Source organism: Anomalospiza imberbis, chromosome 20 (genome assembly GCF_031753505.1).
Source record: "Anomalospiza imberbis isolate Cuckoo-Finch-1a 21T00152 chromosome 20, ASM3175350v1, whole genome shotgun sequence".
In the NCBI taxonomy this organism is placed as follows: Eukaryota; Metazoa; Chordata; class Aves; order Passeriformes; family Viduidae; genus Anomalospiza; species Anomalospiza imberbis.
In genome coordinates, this window is record NC_089700.1 from 4,696,750 (window position 1) to 4,714,809 (window position 18,060).

Sequence of the window (18,060 nt, forward strand, 5' to 3'; positions counted from 1 at the left end):
GGCATGATCTTCTCATCTTTCAGGCGACAGTGACATGGCTGTGTATGTGTGTGTCTGGGGGCAGAGATTTGCAGGACAAAAAGATCAGTGGTCAAATACAGCTCATAAAAAGAATGTTTTACTGAAGTGAAATTTGTCTGAACATATCATGCCATCCAAGATGTTTTATAGATATTTTTGCTGTCTGAGGTAAATGGGGGAGGATTACACCTATTTTACAGACTGGTGAAGTCAGAGCATGAAGAATTTAAATGACTCAGCCAAGATTACACAATAACTCAGTGGCAGACCCCAGCAGAGCCTGGCGTGCCAGTGCTCAGAACACTGGCCCAAACCGTCTCCTTGGCCTTGTCATCTCTGTCAGCTGTACATCACGTTCAGACACTTAAAATACAGAGTCAAAAATAGAAGAACAGATATTGTTTATTCCTCTACTTATATATTAAACATAACTTCACTTTCAGGGAATAGTTTTGTTGTTTATATTTTCATGGGAATTCTAATCTTTGAAGAAATTAATTCCAGACTTTTGCTATTCCCTTTTACGAAGCAATGCATAGATACTGGAACAGAACTCCTGCTACTACAAGCAGACCACTTCCCATCCTGGAAGCTCAAGAGAACTATCCTATAACATTAGACTGCAACAGCATTTTATTAATGTTACACCTTGGAGCTCTTCTCTGAATAGGAAACTTTCCTCCAAATTTATTTGAAATTATATCCCTCTGCCCTGAGCTAATTTTTTTCAGCCTGGTTAACATCATAAAATGGATCATTAATATGTCCTTTGAAAGGGATGCCAGTTCTGTGTAGCTCATGCAGTCTGTATGTGTTGGTGCAAAGAAATTTGCTCCTACTGTACAGGATGTGTGTGCCAGAGAAGAGAGAGAGGGTTAAAAAGGGAAAACATATACTGGAATGTAGTGGCATAACAAATCCATCCCTAATCTTGAAAGATCCACAGTGCATGAGTAATGAAACTAAGGATGAATTATTACAACTAGCACTCATAATTTACAGGTACGAGTGTATTATCTTACAGCATAAATATTCCATTTAGGCTTTGTGATGGGGTTTTTCTCCATATAGGAAAATAAAAGTAGTATTAGTCACACGTCCATAGCTTTGTCAGTGGTTGCAGAATGTTTTTCTTTCCAAGAGGAAAGCGTACTGAATAATGCAACACTTCTATTTAGGCTGCTTTTTCATACATTGACACTTTCAAAATCTAGAAACAGTTCTTTTAATTTTAAGGGCTACAATGTCTGCTCCCTTTATTCCTGCCCTTTATCATCTTACACACCATGTTCTTATAGACAAGGGGGAAAAAAAACATTCCAGTGTCTAATAAATCTGAAATCCATCAGGGGCTGCAAAGTGTTCATTCTCCTGCCTTGGTTCAGATCGAGTTACATTCAGCAGCACAACAAATGCACTTTGTGCCTCAACACCAATGCATTAAGCACTTCCCTTCATTTTTCCAGGGTGGGAACTAAACCCATTTTTTTAGAGTTTTGAAAATTTTTAACAAAGACAATAGCTACACAATTGATTCACAAGCAAGGAGAGGGGAAAATCACATCACAATAGTTGTTTCTGAGCAGAATTTTAATATTGCTGAAGGGCTTTAAAAATATTTTGTGCTTCAAGCCTTCTCTAGCATGCAGTGCTCTACCTTTGGTTTTCTGAGCTAATTTATGAGAAACTCTCTGTGTGCAGGTCTCAGTAGTCCTTTTTTTGCTCTTGGACCTTTTGCTGCCTGTTGCAGTGAAGTTGCACATGCTGTGCTTTCACAAATGGGAATTTTACTTTTGTTCTTTCCTGTTGCATTTCCCTAAAATAAAATACAGTGGATGGGGGGGAAAGTATTTTGTTACTGTTTGTATAAGGAAATAATGTAATGTGGGGCCAACTCTTTGGGCACACCAGGACTGATTTTCTAACACATGATCTCACAAGTATGAGAGATTTTATTTCAATGAGCTCAGTTCACGGCTATGGACCTAAAAGAGGAGTAGATTAATAGGTGTCAGGCAATTTAATAGTTTCTTTCTGACCCTTGTAGACAGCTTTTTTTTAGAAAAGCTGAGCCCTCAGCAAGGTGAGTTCTAGAAATAAGAATCCAATTATGCTTCTAAAAACAATAGCACTTCTCTCAGATACCTGCATCTCAGTTTCTGGTTCTGTGAAAGGGAAGCATTAATTACGAGCGAAATCATTAGTAGTGAAATGGTCAGGGGAATGTATCTATGAAATGCTTTTAGATTCAGGGATGCTAAGAAACATTAGGACAAATAAATGATTAGTAGAACAGACCTGACAAGTTTAAAAATGTCCATGGAGATAATATTTCAAAACTTGTTCTACACAAAAATTAAGTTGCATTTATCAAAAGCAGAATTATCTGCAAAGTGAATATTGACCAGTGTGTACAGCTAAAGGAAGAAACTGTAGTTTTAGCTGATATAACTGGGGCACTTCCACATGGCACAAGTTTTCAAGTCTACAGACACAAAATTTGAAGGGCACTAGCAAAGAAAGAGAAAGAGGAGGGGTGCTGAAAGACAAACTTTGAAATGAGTTTGCTGACCTGAAAGAGCTGCTGCTTTTGTGTGTACAGAATTTAGAGGGGGGTTACCCTCACACATGAGCATTTTTCTACATACCAAAATTAAGCTTTAACATATTGACAGGTTTGAAAGCATGGGCACTGAGGGGCCTGCAGATCTGTGGGGCAGAGCTGCAATCAGGGTCAGGTACCAGCAAGGATTCACTGTTGCATTAACGTTTTTTCTTGTCCTCAGCTTAAAGAGAAGAGACAGCAGAGCAAACACTCCAGCCCACCCCATTGCTGGCTGCTGTGCTGGATTGAGCAAGACCAGAATTTACTCCTCTTATTGCAGGTAAAAAAATAAATTATGTCTTCTATGTTACTTCTGCCAAAGAGGTGTTTTTTTTTCCTCTTATAATTAAGTCTGATAATTTGAGCATGCAGTGGACACCAGTGCATTGGAGAAGGTGCTTCTGGTGCACACTGTTTTCATCAGGAGCAGTTTACCAAATGTGAATGACTTATAAATGTTACTGGAGTTTCCTTTGAAGAAACAATGTTCCCAATGCTGACATGAAATACTTGCCTGAGGAAAGGATGTTATGGTCATATAGAAATCATAGGTGGAACCAGTGAGGTAGCAAAGGGGAAAAAGCACTGTGGAGAGGTATCTCAAGGAAAAATGTCTGGTGGCCACTCCTTTCTCTGGCTGGCCTTTGGGTGGCCAGCAACACCACTGCTTTAGTTGTAAGGAGTCCTCCATTTAAGCTAAAGAAGATGGTCACATTTTAAAACAGAAGTGTGTTTAGAGCTGCAGTCCCCAGTGAGTATTTCTTAAGAAACGGTTGAAACTGTCAGTATTTTAGGAAAGCTGGAGGTATTGCAGCCATTTCCTATCAGATGATGTCTCTCTAAGTATGAAGGGTAATAGGACTACTTTGAGCAGATTCGGTTAAATACGAAACTTGACTTCATTAATGCTGATGGAAACACAGAGCTCAGTATTCTTTGCAAAATTGTATTTTGAAGGAAAACCTCCTTTTAAGTAAGACTATACCAGTCAGAACTGTTAAATTTGATACTGTTGTAACATAACACATTTCAAAACTGAGTGTCAAGAGGTAGAAATGTTCCAGTCCTGTAAGAGCAAATTCATAAACTTTGACATTTTTGGTGGCCTTTGTTTCTACTTATTAAATGAATTTCCATCAGAAAACTTTGTGTGGGAAATAAGTGTGGCAAAGGATCTTGAGGCAAGTAATTATTCAGTGATTATTTTAGGCTCATTATTCTTATGATATAGTGAGTAAAGTAATCATAATTTATCTATGGGCTCTGTATTTTTGTTTGCAGTACAAAGCTGCAACAGAGAGTTCAGTGAGTAACCTTGTTGCCTGAGCAGTACTGGCATCCCTGATGATTCTTGTACACTAACAGGGTAATAATAAACAGAAATGCCTTTTGAATTACAAGTTCCACTGGAATCACAGGGGGAAGGTCAGTGTTCACCAAATTGAGGAAGACAAAACTGGCATGAAAGGAATTTTATGTTCGAGCTTCTCAGAGGGGATTAGAAGTGCTTTCTTAATAGTGACTGAAAGGGAGCTGGAATGGTGTCACTGAATGCACAGACATTGCCCTGCTTGTGCACATCCACACACAGCCACCACATACAGCAGCACAAGGACCAAATGCATGAGGCTGCTGAGATGTTTGAGGGGGTTTCAAAATACATTTTTTTCAACCTTCATCTCCACATGCTAAATATATAATAAGATACCTTGTTTTCTTGCCCTGCAGACCCACATGACCAAAATGAGGGACATTAGTAAGTGTTAGAAAAAGTACTCAAGTGTGAAATGAATTTCTCAAACATTAATAAGTATTTCTAGAACCTCAGTTTCATAATTTGACAGTTCCACAGTTAATAAATCACAGCAAAAGGAAAGTGTGATAACAGCAGAGCAAAAGGAAGCCTGGATCTATGAAGTGCAACTGAGGGATAAGTGAAAGAAGCAAGCTGATGACCCTGAGTTTACTTTTGGGTTTTCTGAGCTTTCACTCAATTAAATTCATTCCTCTCCTCTAAAGACCTATTATGTGCCTTTACCTACGTTCCTAACTGATTTTTCTTGTAATTCAGCTCCTTTGCCAAGTTATTTCCATGATTTAAGGAGTACTGATTAAAAAAAAAAAAAAAAAGAGTAACACAGAGATGAAAGGAGCATCCACACTGTATTCAAAAAGGTTTTCTGAAGAGGTGGGTTGATTTTAATTAACTTCCTGAATGAAACAATTCAGGTCTGGAGCTGGCAATCTCCAATAATCACTTTTTGGCTTCTGGATGAAAAAGGGAGTCAATTACATAAAACAATGCAACAAAAAGGCAGTCAATGGAAGGAAGTAGTTCTGTGTATTACAGCAGTACACACATTAAGAGAGGCCCAGGATCCAGAGGCCCAACATGAGATTAGACCCCACTGCAGTACACACTAAATACAGATTGCAAGAGACAGCCCCCTTACTCCAAAGCTTATCTTCTCTGCAAGACTAGTTCCTGTTTATATATTTTGAGCATTTCCCCTGATTCAAACTATATGCAGAGAAAAAGCATTAACTTTATTGTGAGTTGCTGTTGCTTTATTGTAAGTTGTGGCATTGTAGGGATGCCACAAACTGCAGTTCCAGTTACCCAACAACTGATGTGACCATTCTGTAATGGGAACATCACTTGACATCACTCAGCTTCCTTCATCCCTAAATCTTACCCTCTGTACCACCTTTTGTGTATTCTGAAAAGAAGTGACCTAGCTTTTCCTTAGGTGGAGCTAATACAGAACTTGAGGAAATGTCCAAAATATTCCTGTTGCCATTAAGCAAGACAGATAAGAATGAGAGAAGAACAACAATAAAAAAGGGTCTGAACTCTGTCACCTGTCAGTTCCACTGACATTAATGTGGTAATTCTGGGCTAGGATTTGGTTTAGGAAGGCATCCTCAAGCAGCAGAGCACACTGGTTTGAAAACAAGAATATTTATGAAAGGTTGCCCTGGAGTGGTTGTTTTTATTGATAAAATTCAAACCAGAATCTGACCCACTGACTGTAAGCCCAGAATACAATTACTCAATGGTTTAACCAGCAAGGTAGTATCTGTGGTAAAGAAATAAAACTGGCCTTTAAAAGTGATATTTCCTTTATGACTCCTGCTGTATTTTCCTTTTGTCAGCATAATTAGTGAGTTGAGGAGTAAACAGAAGGGGGCTGTGGGAAAAGTAGGGAAGCTTCAGGGTTGTGCTTTTATCAGAATGGCACAAGTCCCATTGCTTCATTCTGAATCATCTGATCTAGTGATTTGGGAAAAGAAATTTTGAAACACTTGAAAAATGAATGAAAATGATCCTGAATGGGAGGAAGAAAATCTTAAAGTAAATAGTTTAAGTCAATGTGTCCAAATGTCACATGTAAGGATGGCTCTGCTCTGCCTAATGACAGGAGAGCATAAGGAAGGTAAGGGGGAGGAAGGGATCCTTTTGGAAGAGCTGTTGTTCTAATGTACCTGTGTTTATTTTAAAAGCTTTTCAAGGAGGTAGGGAGGGAAGCTACTGTCTCTCGGTGATAAAAGTTGAGTGATTGAAGACCCCATTTGGGGGCAATCTGTTCTCTGTCTCTCTAGTTGCCCACAAAATTCCTTATATGCAGGTAAAACAAGCTCAGGAGAACATGGCTGATGGGAGAGGACTAAGAATCAGGACTTCTGGACTTTATTTCTGGTTCTGACACTGGCTGTGTATGCAGGCAATTGAAGTGGAAGTTGAGTTCAAGCACCTCTCTGGCAAATGGGGACCTCAGTCTTTCCTCCCTTCCTAGGACTGGGAAGAGGTGAGGCTGAAGGAGTGTCTGCCAAACAGACTGGGTTCATGGTGGAATGGGGCTCAGGTAGTACCTGGTAGGTAAAACAGACCAGTGTGCAGAGCAGATCCTTACTGAAGGAATTCTAATTCCTGTGACTCATCTGTTCCTGTTCTAATTAGCCATGGTGTGTGAACACCTGCACCCACCATCTCCCTCTTATGTGGCAAATAATCTCATGGTTTATGGCTCTTGTGTTACAAAGGGAATCTTGCACAGTGTCTGATATTAAATATCAGCCTTGAGTCTACTCTGCTGTGTGTGAGCCAGTCTGTTTTAAAAGACAAAAGCTTTTGCTTCAGTTGCTGTCATGTACAGACACTGTAACCTGGCTCTTGTGGAGAAAGCTGGCTGTGGAACATCTCCCGGCAGGTTGCTGAAGATAAAGGGATTCTTGGTTTTAGTTCCAGGAGATTGTTCAGCCAGAAGTTCAGAGTCAGTTCCAGCACTCACTGACCCCTGCTGTCCTCACACACCTCAAAATGGCCTTTATTTAGCAGAGAGGAAAAATCTCTTTCTCCCTGCCTCTCTCCTGTGCTTGCTCTCATGTAACATTGTCCTTTACGAACAATGACATATTCTCACTGCTTCTCGTATGCCCTTCCATTGAGATGAAAAGCCAAGTCCAGATTTGTTTTTGCTGTCATTCCAAATGAAGCCAGAAGAGCTATTCTGGGAATCATCTGCACTCTGCACTTTACCTAAACAAATTTGAAAGGACAGGTTTTTGAATGCAACTGATCCTGCAAGGTACACAGAGCCTTTACTCAATGAGAGAGAAGGACATTTCCAGCCACACTGGAGAAGACTGGGCTTTTTCATTGCACGTGGAAAATTGTTCCAAACCCGATCTTTCTCCATGTTTTGGGATGTGATCAAGTTAGCCCTCAGAAAACATAATAAGCAAGAAAAGAAAGAGAGAAAAAAAGAGATAAAGAAAGAAAGAGACAAAGCAAGAGAGAAAGAGAAAAAGAAAGAGAGAAAGAGACAAAGCAAGAGAGAAAGAAAGCAAGAAAGAAAAGGAGAAAGAAAGGGAGTCAGAGAGAAAGCAAACAAGAAAACAAGTAACAAGCAAGCAAGCCTGTAGAGAAAACAGCTAAATCAGGAAAGTCTGAGGACATGAGGCCAAAGCTGGAATACAGATCCCTAGGTGCTGGTCTTACCCAGTCCCCAGCATGTCTGGTGACAGAAGGATCAGATTTTCATACACACATAACACTCTGACTGTGCTCAGCAAGTTGAGCTGTTTTGCAAATCTGATCATTTTTTGGTGTGGTTAAATAGGAATTGAGCTCTTAAAAGGAGAGTGCCCAAAGGCTTTGAACAAATTATTTTATATTCATGCAGACAAATCCTTTTCACTGGTGTTTCCTTTTGGCTTATTGCTCCTAGCCCAGTACTTTACTTTGGCCTTTTTACTTCACCGTGACAGAGCCACCTTACAGTAATTCTAAAAACTCTTTAAAATGCCTCACTTTATTTTCTGTGGCCAGGTTTCCACAGGGCACATGGTGAACAGGAGGCAGAGACAGAGAAGATGACAGATAAATTACTGATAGACAGTATAGACAAGAAGAGGATTTTGAAATTCATACGGAATGGGAACAAGGAACTTTGAAAGGTCATAAATGGAAAAGAGGATGCTTCTGGAGACAGGGAAAGACCTAATCAGGATAGAAGCAATCTTATCCTGAAATTTGACAGAGATTGGAATCTTCATTAAGCATCTTTTTTCCTAGTGAGTTGCATGAGACAAGAGGAATTGCTCCTTGGAAAACAAGGCAGTTCAAGAACTACAAGGTGAAATTAGATTAGGTTAACAGATTAGGTTAGTTTATTAATAGTAAAGTTTTGTATTAATATTAATAATATTAATACTAAATACCTACTATGCAGTGGCATTTTCTTTATCTCTTCTATGACTTGTAGTAAATGAACACAAAGTTTCCTAGAAATAAGGCTGACTGCTGTCCCAAAGCCAAAAAAACATCACCACCCCAGCAAGTCTTCAGATAAGTTTGGATGGTGTTTAGTACCAATCTCAGCACAGAATTCCTGAGAATTGAGAAAAGAGAATCAAGGCTCAGCATGGCACAGCTCAGGAAGTTTGAATCTGGGTTAGGTTCTATGTCCCACCTTAATTTTCTCTAGATCGCCACTGGAATGAACCACAGAGGGCAAACAATTACAGATTCTGACCCCTCAAATATCTGTCCGTGTGAGTTGGACTCTTTGTCCTTGAGGATCTCTGACTGTCACTTAATGGAGCTGCAGCCCAAGAAAGGAGACAGATGGTACTGATGGGCTGAAATTATACTCAGCTAAGTGCAAAGCTATAACTGCTATTTGTCATTCTAACATCACTGATTTGTCTAGAGAGAAAAACAAATAACTTGTTGGGGGAGTAAGCAACCGCCTGGCTGTGGCCAGGCCAGATTGGAAGTGGGTGTAAGGCTCAGCACACAGAGACCCAGGTGCCATCAGCACTCGAGGGGGGCTATTAGGATATCATTTCAGTTTCTTTCTGTGTCTGTCTCTCTCTCTCCGCTTGCTGTGGAGGTGGAAGGTGCGTGTGTTGTGAGGTGAACTGGGGAGTGAAGATAAAAATCTGTGGTAAGGAAATGCTACAGCTTTATCTCTATTCTTTGATGTGGCAGGACAAATTAATTGATAACAGAACCAGCCAAAGCAGATGTGGTCATGGCCTCCTGAACTGCCCTATTGCAAGGAAAGGGCTGAGCAACATCAAAGACAAAGGTCAGCCAGCATTCCCCAAGCACAAAAAAGACAAATCATGACAGGCAAATAGCTCAGGCTGCCATTGGGAAGGAATTATTACCACAAAAGATGATGTCTGGCACATGGCCACTATCCCGATCAGCTGGACATGGTGGCTTCTCTTCTCTACAATTTCCTTCTGTACCCAAAGGCAGAGTTTGGGCTTAACATTTTCCTGTAAAAGTGACTGTCACTTTGTGTGCAGTGGCACAGGAGAATTAAAGCACAAAGCAGAATTCAAAGACCTGGCCACAGCCTGTGCAATGGGGTTAGAAAACTGAGTCCAGTTATTTCAAGTCCTCTTGTAGCCATGTCTTTTGAAACTACCACAAACCTATTTGTTTACTTCCTGCAAAGAGTAAAAAGATTTGGTTTCTAGTCCCAGTTCTACCATTTGCTGGCCATGTGCTGTGAAGAAATCAGTTCTTCTTTTGTCTCTGACCTTCTAAAGTGGAGGTGATGAAGTCCTCTCTGAGAGCTCCAGATCTAATAGAACGCCAGGTTATATCGGTATTTCATATCAAGTATTGTGTGCTTCAGCCATTCCCTTTACTGTTTTCTCTGAGCATCTTGATTTTTTCCTAACATGCTCACGACCCATAACAAACATTTAAGGAATCACCCAACACTAAACCCTCATATCAAAGGAGCTGAGTGTCCAGCAGTTCTCAGGCTGGTTTCTTTGCTCCTTGGTTCTTTATCTGAGAACAGAAATATTTGTCCTTCAAATACTGTGACCTTCAAAGTTGAAACCTTCACTCTTTTGACAAGCAAATCAAAACTTGGGGTTTATATGTTCCCTTTTCCCATCATATTGGATTTCTTATATCTTTTAATGTACTCATCCTGACATTACCACATGGCATCAGCATGGTTCAATAACCCAGCATGCAATTAATCCCTTTTTCTTCACCTGCTGTCCAGGTGTTTTTCCAAGCTATGTCTCAGTTTCTCATCAGAAGGAGATCCTGACACTCATCTCATGCCTCTGCCCATTGATTTACTGCTGGTAAGAAAGGGATTCTGGCTAGAAGGCAGCCACAAAACTTTCCAGCCTAGTTCCTGGACATCCCAGGACATGGAATCATGCAACAGGGAGAGCTGTGCCACAGCTGAAATACAACCAGAACGTCTAAATGACTGATCCACCCTCATTGAAGAAATCTGCAGCTTATCAAGGGCTCTGAGCACATATTCCAGGACTTGGTACAGGGCTCTAGCTATTCTTCCATCGTTCACATGAATAGAGTTACTACACAGCACACTGACTATCTTGGAATTAATTTATTTTCACTATAGTAAGACAGTTCAGCAGCACAAGTCAGGCATCCCAGGAGAGCTGCACAGCACTGGCTACCAAGAGATGCTCAGTTGTTCCACTTTTAAGTGTCCTTGTGCCCATTATAACATTGTAATAAAAATAACCAGAAGCGGGTATGTGTTCCCAGCAGGCATCAGTGATTCATAGCAAACTGTAAAAACCAATGCAGGACATAGATAAAGGCATTTGAAGCCCCAAGACACAACTGTGGTGTGTGTGTGCACCCTGCACTACATCACCAGGAACCAGGGGACTGCAAAAGCTCATCCCCCGCAGCGAGCAACAATAACTCGGTGGGACAGGTCACATTTGTCATCAGCCAGAGCCGGTCCTGCTCCTGCACAGAAACTTAAAGGAGAGATCACAAAAGTAGAAAAGCTCTGGGAGGCAGCCTGGACAATGTTCTCTGAAGTTTTTCCTTCAAGGAATATGGGCAGATTAAACCACAGTACTCCTTTTTGCTCCTCTGTAAAAGCAGAGGGATGTCAGCTCTCCCAAAGGACCTTAACTCTCCACTTGCAGACCTGTGACTCCCCTGGAGGAGGGAATGTCTCGATCACAGTGTGATGCCTACTTGGGTTTTTGTTTGCTTTTGTTTATTTGGTTGGTTGGGTTTTTACTGGAGACAAGGGTTGAGTGGCTTTTGTACCTCTTACCCGGTGTAACCTTGAGGACATGGAAAGTTACACTGCAGGGAAAAGCTGGCTCGGAGAGGGTGGTAAATGTGTCACACTAGAGAAATAAAGTATTTTATACTTAGTGGGATGTTTATAGACATGAGAGCAGCTACACCTTCTCAGACCTAAAAATGAGCTCTACTGGTTTTAGGGGGAGCACTCCCATTTACAAAAGTGAGAATCCAACCCACTGGAGTTACTTCTGATTTAAATTCTGTGTAACTGCAGGAGAGTTAGACCCAACTAGTGCAGTTCTGGCAAGTCTGAGGAAAAGGGGAACTGATGAAATTTGTAGCTGGAATGTGAGAGGCAGTACCAATCTGTGCCGTGGGTACACACACGAGGAGAGCTGGTCCTGAGCCTCCAAGTGACCCTCTTTCATCTACAGCTTCTCTTTGCCTTGGTTTTTTTCTGTCTGTCAGGGTGGGAAAGTGACATTGACCCTTTTTTGGAAAGTGATGTGACAAGCACAAAGTATTAGACAGCTGTGGGAAGCACTGAGAGATCTCTTGGAATTACAGATACAGAAACAAGGAAAGATTTTGTCAGCTGGATGCAAGGACTTAAAAAAAAAAAAAAGACATTCTGACATGCTATTGCTGCTGAAGTACCCTCCCTGGAGAGGTCTGGCGAGGGCATTTCTCAGTGCCCACTCTTTATCTGAACTCCTCCGCATGCCTCAATCCTAATCCAGCACAGCAGAGACTCATCCTATTGTGTTAAAATCAAATGCACTTACAGGTAAATGTCACTCCGCCATAAAAAGAAAGGAAACCACTTAACTTTCTGTTTCTTTGTCTACCTGCCTCCATAATAGTTCTTGTCAATTTACATTATTCATGACTACCAGAGAGAATTTAAAATGTATCTTTCAATGGAATATAATGCAAACAGTTTTGTGTGTGGGCAGGGTAAAACAAAATAATAATTACAATACACGATGATAGTGCTTATAACAAAATATTATTTCCATAAAAAGACTTCTGTGGCAGGATTACATACTCCAGGAACAATAAAAAATACCAAGAAAGTAAAATATCTCTGTTGGTGTGTTAGATTCTATCAATGACACTGATGGTTTCATTGTCTAAATAAACACTGTGTGTAGATAAAGTGTGACCTGCAAAGTGAATCATTAGATTGACAGGATAAAGCAAATCAACTTTCTTCTGTCTTTTTGCCTCCCACCCGACACATAATCAGACTTCTCCCTATGTGGGCACTCCAACTGCAAGCATCTGTCAGGATCAGCTATTCTTGTAGCTTAGCTTTGGGAGTTGATGATAATCTGACAAAATTGCATCAGTCCATTTCAGACATTTTTCCCTCTCTTTCCAGCAACACGACTATTTAACATTGTGTCTTTAAATGAATATTAGCACAGGTAATTTGATTTTGCAATTTAGGATAATGCCCTACACTGTGTGTCTGCACATATATGTGTGTACACATCAAATGTATGGAATCTACTTAGAAAGAACACACATGGCAATATAGCTACCCCAGCCTAAATTAAGGAAAGGAAAACCTTAAGAGAAGATTTTTCCACTGCTCTAGTTGAACTCCTGCTGGTTTTCCTGGTAGATTTATTCTACTTTATGGTGAAGTAAATAGTGTTGGATTAAGAGTCTCAGTATATTAGACCCCAAAAGATGTGTGAAACACTAAGAGGATACTCAAAGTATATAACACATTAATTAGCTCTACTGTCCAGAGCCAAAACAATAAATATTAAGGTGATAGAGTTGGCATAAAATAACTAAAGCAAAATCATGCCCAAACTCACAGCTCCAAGTGAATCCAAAAGGCAGCTGACTGTGTATGGAAGATAAGGTGACAGGGACATATTCTCCTATAGCCTCAACCAGCACATCCCCCAGGTCACAGTGACAAGCACTTGATGCAAACAAAACTGTTAAAAAAGTACACCTGTAGAAGTGATTGGACTGTGCTGTGCAAAAAATGACGACCCAGAACATCACCTGCCTACCTCCAGCTCCTCTGAAACTGCCACTGTTAAGAATTTTTTGGCAATATTTTTGCTGGAAGAGGTCCTTCCCACACTACTACAGAGCCTTGATAAACCCCCATTTATTCATCTTCCCCAGGACTCTGGTGACCTTTCTGTAGGGTGGACATGCTTTCAGAAACTATTAATCTTTTCTCTAGGGTGTGTAGAGAGAACCCATGGAGAAAAAGGCTTCCACTATCTTCCTCAGCCCTGTCAACAAAGATCAGACCCAGAAACTGGGTTTCTTGCTTAGCAATGCACAGGAATAAGGACAAAGCCATTACAGGGCAGGGCTCTGTAAAGAGGAAGGGCTGAGAAACACCAAATGGAAAAGCAATGCTGCTCAGTAAATATTGATAGATGTTCCCTGCTCTCCCTCCACCGCTGCTGCACAGAGATCCCCTTCCCTGCTGCCTTTCAGACTGTCACTCTGCACACTGGAACATTGCTTCCCTTCACCTGAGGGCTGTTTCATTTAAAGCAGATTTCTGCATTTGCTCTGGAAAGTGAAGGGGTAAGAGAGGCTGGGGGAACCTTTCCACTCAAGTCTTTGCTCAAGGACAACAGCACGAATGCAATCCCAGCTTACCACAAGAAATGAGGTGAAAGGTTTTGTCAGTGTTGATCAGTGTTCATTTCACTAGTACTGATTTCCCATTTTGGTAGAAAGATCAAGGGCTGAATGCTGAATAGAAGGAAGACTAAACCAAACTTTCTTCTCAGAGATGATCATTGTGGGTCAGGCTTGAAGCATATTAGCTGGGTATTACAAGGGGAAGAAATGCTGAAACTCCTGCTATGCCTGTTTGGCAGATAAAGAATTTCAAGCTCTGGGGCAGACAGATCAACAATAAATTCATATTAAGAAGTGTCTGTGAGATTTACTAATGACTTCAAGTACCTCAGGGCTGGGACCATGGCCTTTCATGTGTTTATAAAGCACACAACTCAGCTGAGCCCTGGTCTGAGCAGGGCAGCCACGTCTCTGCAGCAGATGTAGAAGCTGTGCATGGGTTCTGTGGGCAAACACATGTGCCAGAGGAATTGGACAGTTCAGCAGTACAGCCCTTAGACAGGTTTCAGTCTTAAATGGCCCTGTCCGATCTTCTCTCCCTTCTACCGAGCAAGGGCTTCTCCCCACACAATGAGAGGGATGATGGTAAGGTCCTGAACTTCAGCTGAGAGCTGAATTCAGCTCTACTTGTCACAAACCCAGAGTGAGGCCCGTTCCTGCTTCACCACAGGTTTGGCTCTTAACTGAAGTGAAAGAACATGGTATGGGATGCTCTGAAAGTGTCTCAACAACTTCAGAGCAAGAGAAGTGACTGAATCTTGCTGTGCTCCAAAGCTTCCAACCCTCAGAGCAGCAGAGCTGTTCTCTCTGAGCAGCATCCCTAAAACCAAACTGAAAATTCAGCATAGGAATGTGTTGTGGGGTTGAATTTGATGACTTTTGCAAAGCACCAGCATAAATACTGAGTGTCAGTTTGCTGCTACTCCGTGCAGGCAACAAAGGAAGAGTGAGGTGAGGTGGAGGAACAAGGTTCTCTCACTGGATTGCTTTCAGTCAGCCACCTCTGCTTTTACCATGCAAAGTTGAGGTGGAACTCCCCGTTCTCCAACCCCTCCCCATCATTCCGGCATCCTGGCTGCTGCCAGATTTCCTCTTTCAAATCAAAAAGGTTCAAGAGTAAAATCTTCCCTTGTACAGGATGTTCATGGAACTCTTTCGGGTTGGGCAGGGTTTGAGGCCAGCGTGCTGTCATGTACCAGGGGGAAAGCAGAGGGACACATTGCTGCTCAGAGTTTATATGGACAGCAAATTTATCCTGGCTTTAGGAGGTCCTGCTTTCTCTGCCCCCTCTCCATCATAATTAGACACATCAAAGAGCTGATCTGTCCTCTGAAATGGCAAGATGCCTAACATTTATATTAGAAGGAGTCAAGCCCCAAGCAAGCAAAGATCAAGAACATGATGGTGAATGTGAGGGGGAGATTGAAAATCTGTCTGTGGACCTCAAGGAAGCTGAAGCGATGGCAAATGTACAAGCAGAGAAGAAAAGGCTATCAACCTTCCAATTAAAATCCCCAAGGATGCGGGTTTTGTCTGTGTTTGTATTAATCAAGGATAAGAAATCAGACAACTCAATGAGACAGGAAGAGCTGTAGTGAGGAGCTAAGGACAGGGAAAAGCTGGGGGTCACTGGGGGATGGGTGAACACAGGAAGAAAGAAAACAATGACTAAAAATTTAACTACAAGGTGCTTAAAGGAAATAAAAATCTCCCCAGGTGTCGGGAGTGTTCTAAAGGCAAGACTGGCTTTACTCATCCCTCGACCTAAGCAGCAGGCTTTCTTCAAAGCACAGACCTACTCAAATATGCTTATGCAAAGAGCTTTTAAAGCTTTTATTGACAGCACTTAGCAGCTATGGCTTTCCTGAACCTCAGCTTGCCTGAGGTGAAATTGTGTGGGTTTAATGTCTTCCTCCGGTCAGGGATGGTGCCCGTCAGCTCAGGGACATGCTGGGCAGGAGCTGGGTGCAGCACAAGGAAGGTTCTTGCTCACCTCTGGAGCTCTGAATCAAGAATTCTGCAGCTGTCCCTGCCTCCTGCACCCACAGGGAGCAGATCTCAGTCAAACCCATGGTGATTAGCCCAAGGCAGTAGATGGTGTCAGTGTCAGAGCCAGGATTACAACTCCAGTGGTTTTTGGCTGCCAGTCTGATGCTCGAATCACTAGACCACACCTCTCATTATAAAATAATTGTCTGATTTTCCCTTTGAAATCAAAGCTGTTTACAATTATATGGGAGAGAGCAAGAAAATGCAATCTGGGATGGTTCTCTTTAAAAGCATTTGCACTTTTAATGTAAAATTTCAGTTTAATCAAACTATGTGCATGCAGTTGTTAGGGGACTCTAATCCCTTATTTGCTTTTTAATTTGGCAGTAGGATTTCTTGTCCCTTTTGGAGAAACTCTCCAGACTGAGATGAATTGATGTATTTTTATCTTATTGAGAACTGCTGATTGTGATGAATACAACATCACACTTGGAACATAACATAAATGTCTTCTGCTAAATGATTAGCTGAAAACTTTGGCTGTCGATATCTTAGGAATTTATGATTGTTACATAGGTGCAAGTTTTCTCTGAAATTAATTCAAAACAAGATCATGCCACCATAAAAATTAGTATTGAGCATGTATTTCTGTATGAATTAGGTAATTTTCTACTACTACTAATGAAACAGTAAAATGTTTTAACAATTAAGCAGTCATAAGTAGTAAACTAGTGAGAGACAACCTACTGAATGCCTTGAACTTCCCTAAAAATCTGCAGAGCTACTGTGGCATTTCAAGTTGTGCAAGTGTCTAAATCCTGACTGAATTAGGCCTGATTTAGTGAAACAATGGGACACCACCTTTGGAGGGGTTTGACAGAGTTGCACTAAACCTTTTTATTATTGAATAGATTTCTGGTTTCCTATATGGAATCTAGGAGGGTTTTTTGATACATTGCACCTAATTTAGATAAGACATATCATCAGGAGTCTTTCCCTTGAGTCTAAGGGGCTTTGGACAGGATCCTGGATACTTAAAAAGCTGTAGACAATTCTGTATTGCAGTCAGCCTTCATATTTAGATGGTAATGTATATTGCTCATGGTTATTATGAAAATGATTCCAATTAGAGATACCAGATGCCGTGATATGAGGTAAGCTAAGGAAGCTGTCTTTAGCTAAGAAATCACATCCAGACCTAACATTAACAGAAAATGGCTGAAGCTGTTGATACTTAAGATTGCACATAAATATTAGTGGCTAAAAGCTGTGCAATATGGCTTTTCTAATATTTTATAACTCAACTCAGCAAGAAGCAGAAGATGCAGAAATTATATTTTCAATACTGCCTTTCCTTCAAGTGAATTGCACTTCTAACAAGTTCCACAGCATCTCCTATTTATAGATACATATTAGTTCATTAAACTATCATTTAAGCAGAAAAATAGAACTAAAAAATACATTCTCAATGCAAAGCCTTTGAGGTAACACCACTCTTGGAACTTTGCAGATCTCTCCCCTGTGGAAATAGACTACAGACACCCGGAGGTAGATTACATTTTATTATCAGTGACTGCAGAGTCAAGTCCTCATTGACAAGTGAAAGTCTTGGCTAAGGAAGGGAAGAGGAAGGGTAAAGGAAGGTTAAATTTAACCCCCAATAGTCAATGTTCTGTGCAGTTCTTTTTCTCTTTATGCCCTATCCACAGGAACAAACTTTTTTCCAGGCTCAAGTAGGGCTTGGGTGACATGTGTAGATCCTCCTCTTCCTGGGTGGCACATCACAAATGTGTTGACACCAGTCATGATAACCACACTTTGTTTCAGTGTTAAGCATAATGATAATGATGTAACCTGAGATAGGGCTGTATTGTAATTACACAGTTGTGCCAGTTATTACATAGTTATAACACAGATCAGCTCCTTGATCAGATATGCCCAGGAGCTTCTTTTGCTTTACGCCTAATGCAGGAACAGAAAACTAGATCCCTAATTAACTTTGATTGAACCTTGATTAGATAAGGGAGTGGGGCCAGTAGGCACCAAGCAGGCGGGGAAGTCAGCCCGTATGTAGATATGTTAAGCGTGTAGGCACCGTCCTGACGAGTCATAGGAAAGAGAAAGGAAACTCCCTTTTCAGGAATTGATACCTCCCGACAAGCACAAAGGAATTAGCCCAGACTAGCCCTCAGAAATGCAAGAAACTTCTCACCTTCCCCATCCTGCAATGCCCCCACCCTATTAA

General features: G+C 41.2%; 1 protein-coding gene across 8 annotated transcripts in view; it reads left to right on the top strand.

Moving 5' to 3' along the window:
• CUX1 (cut like homeobox 1) overlaps window positions 1–18,060 on the top strand; it is a 307,420-nt gene that overhangs the window by 1,417 nt on the left and 287,943 nt on the right. For all 8 annotated transcript variants that reach the window (XM_068210258.1, XM_068210246.1, XM_068210247.1 and 5 more), the window contains exon 2: window positions 2,808–2,906. In XM_068210258.1, coding sequence (XP_068066359.1) covers window positions 2,808–2,906 — 99 coding nt within the window. The remainder of the gene's footprint in view (window positions 1–2,807; window positions 2,907–18,060) is intronic.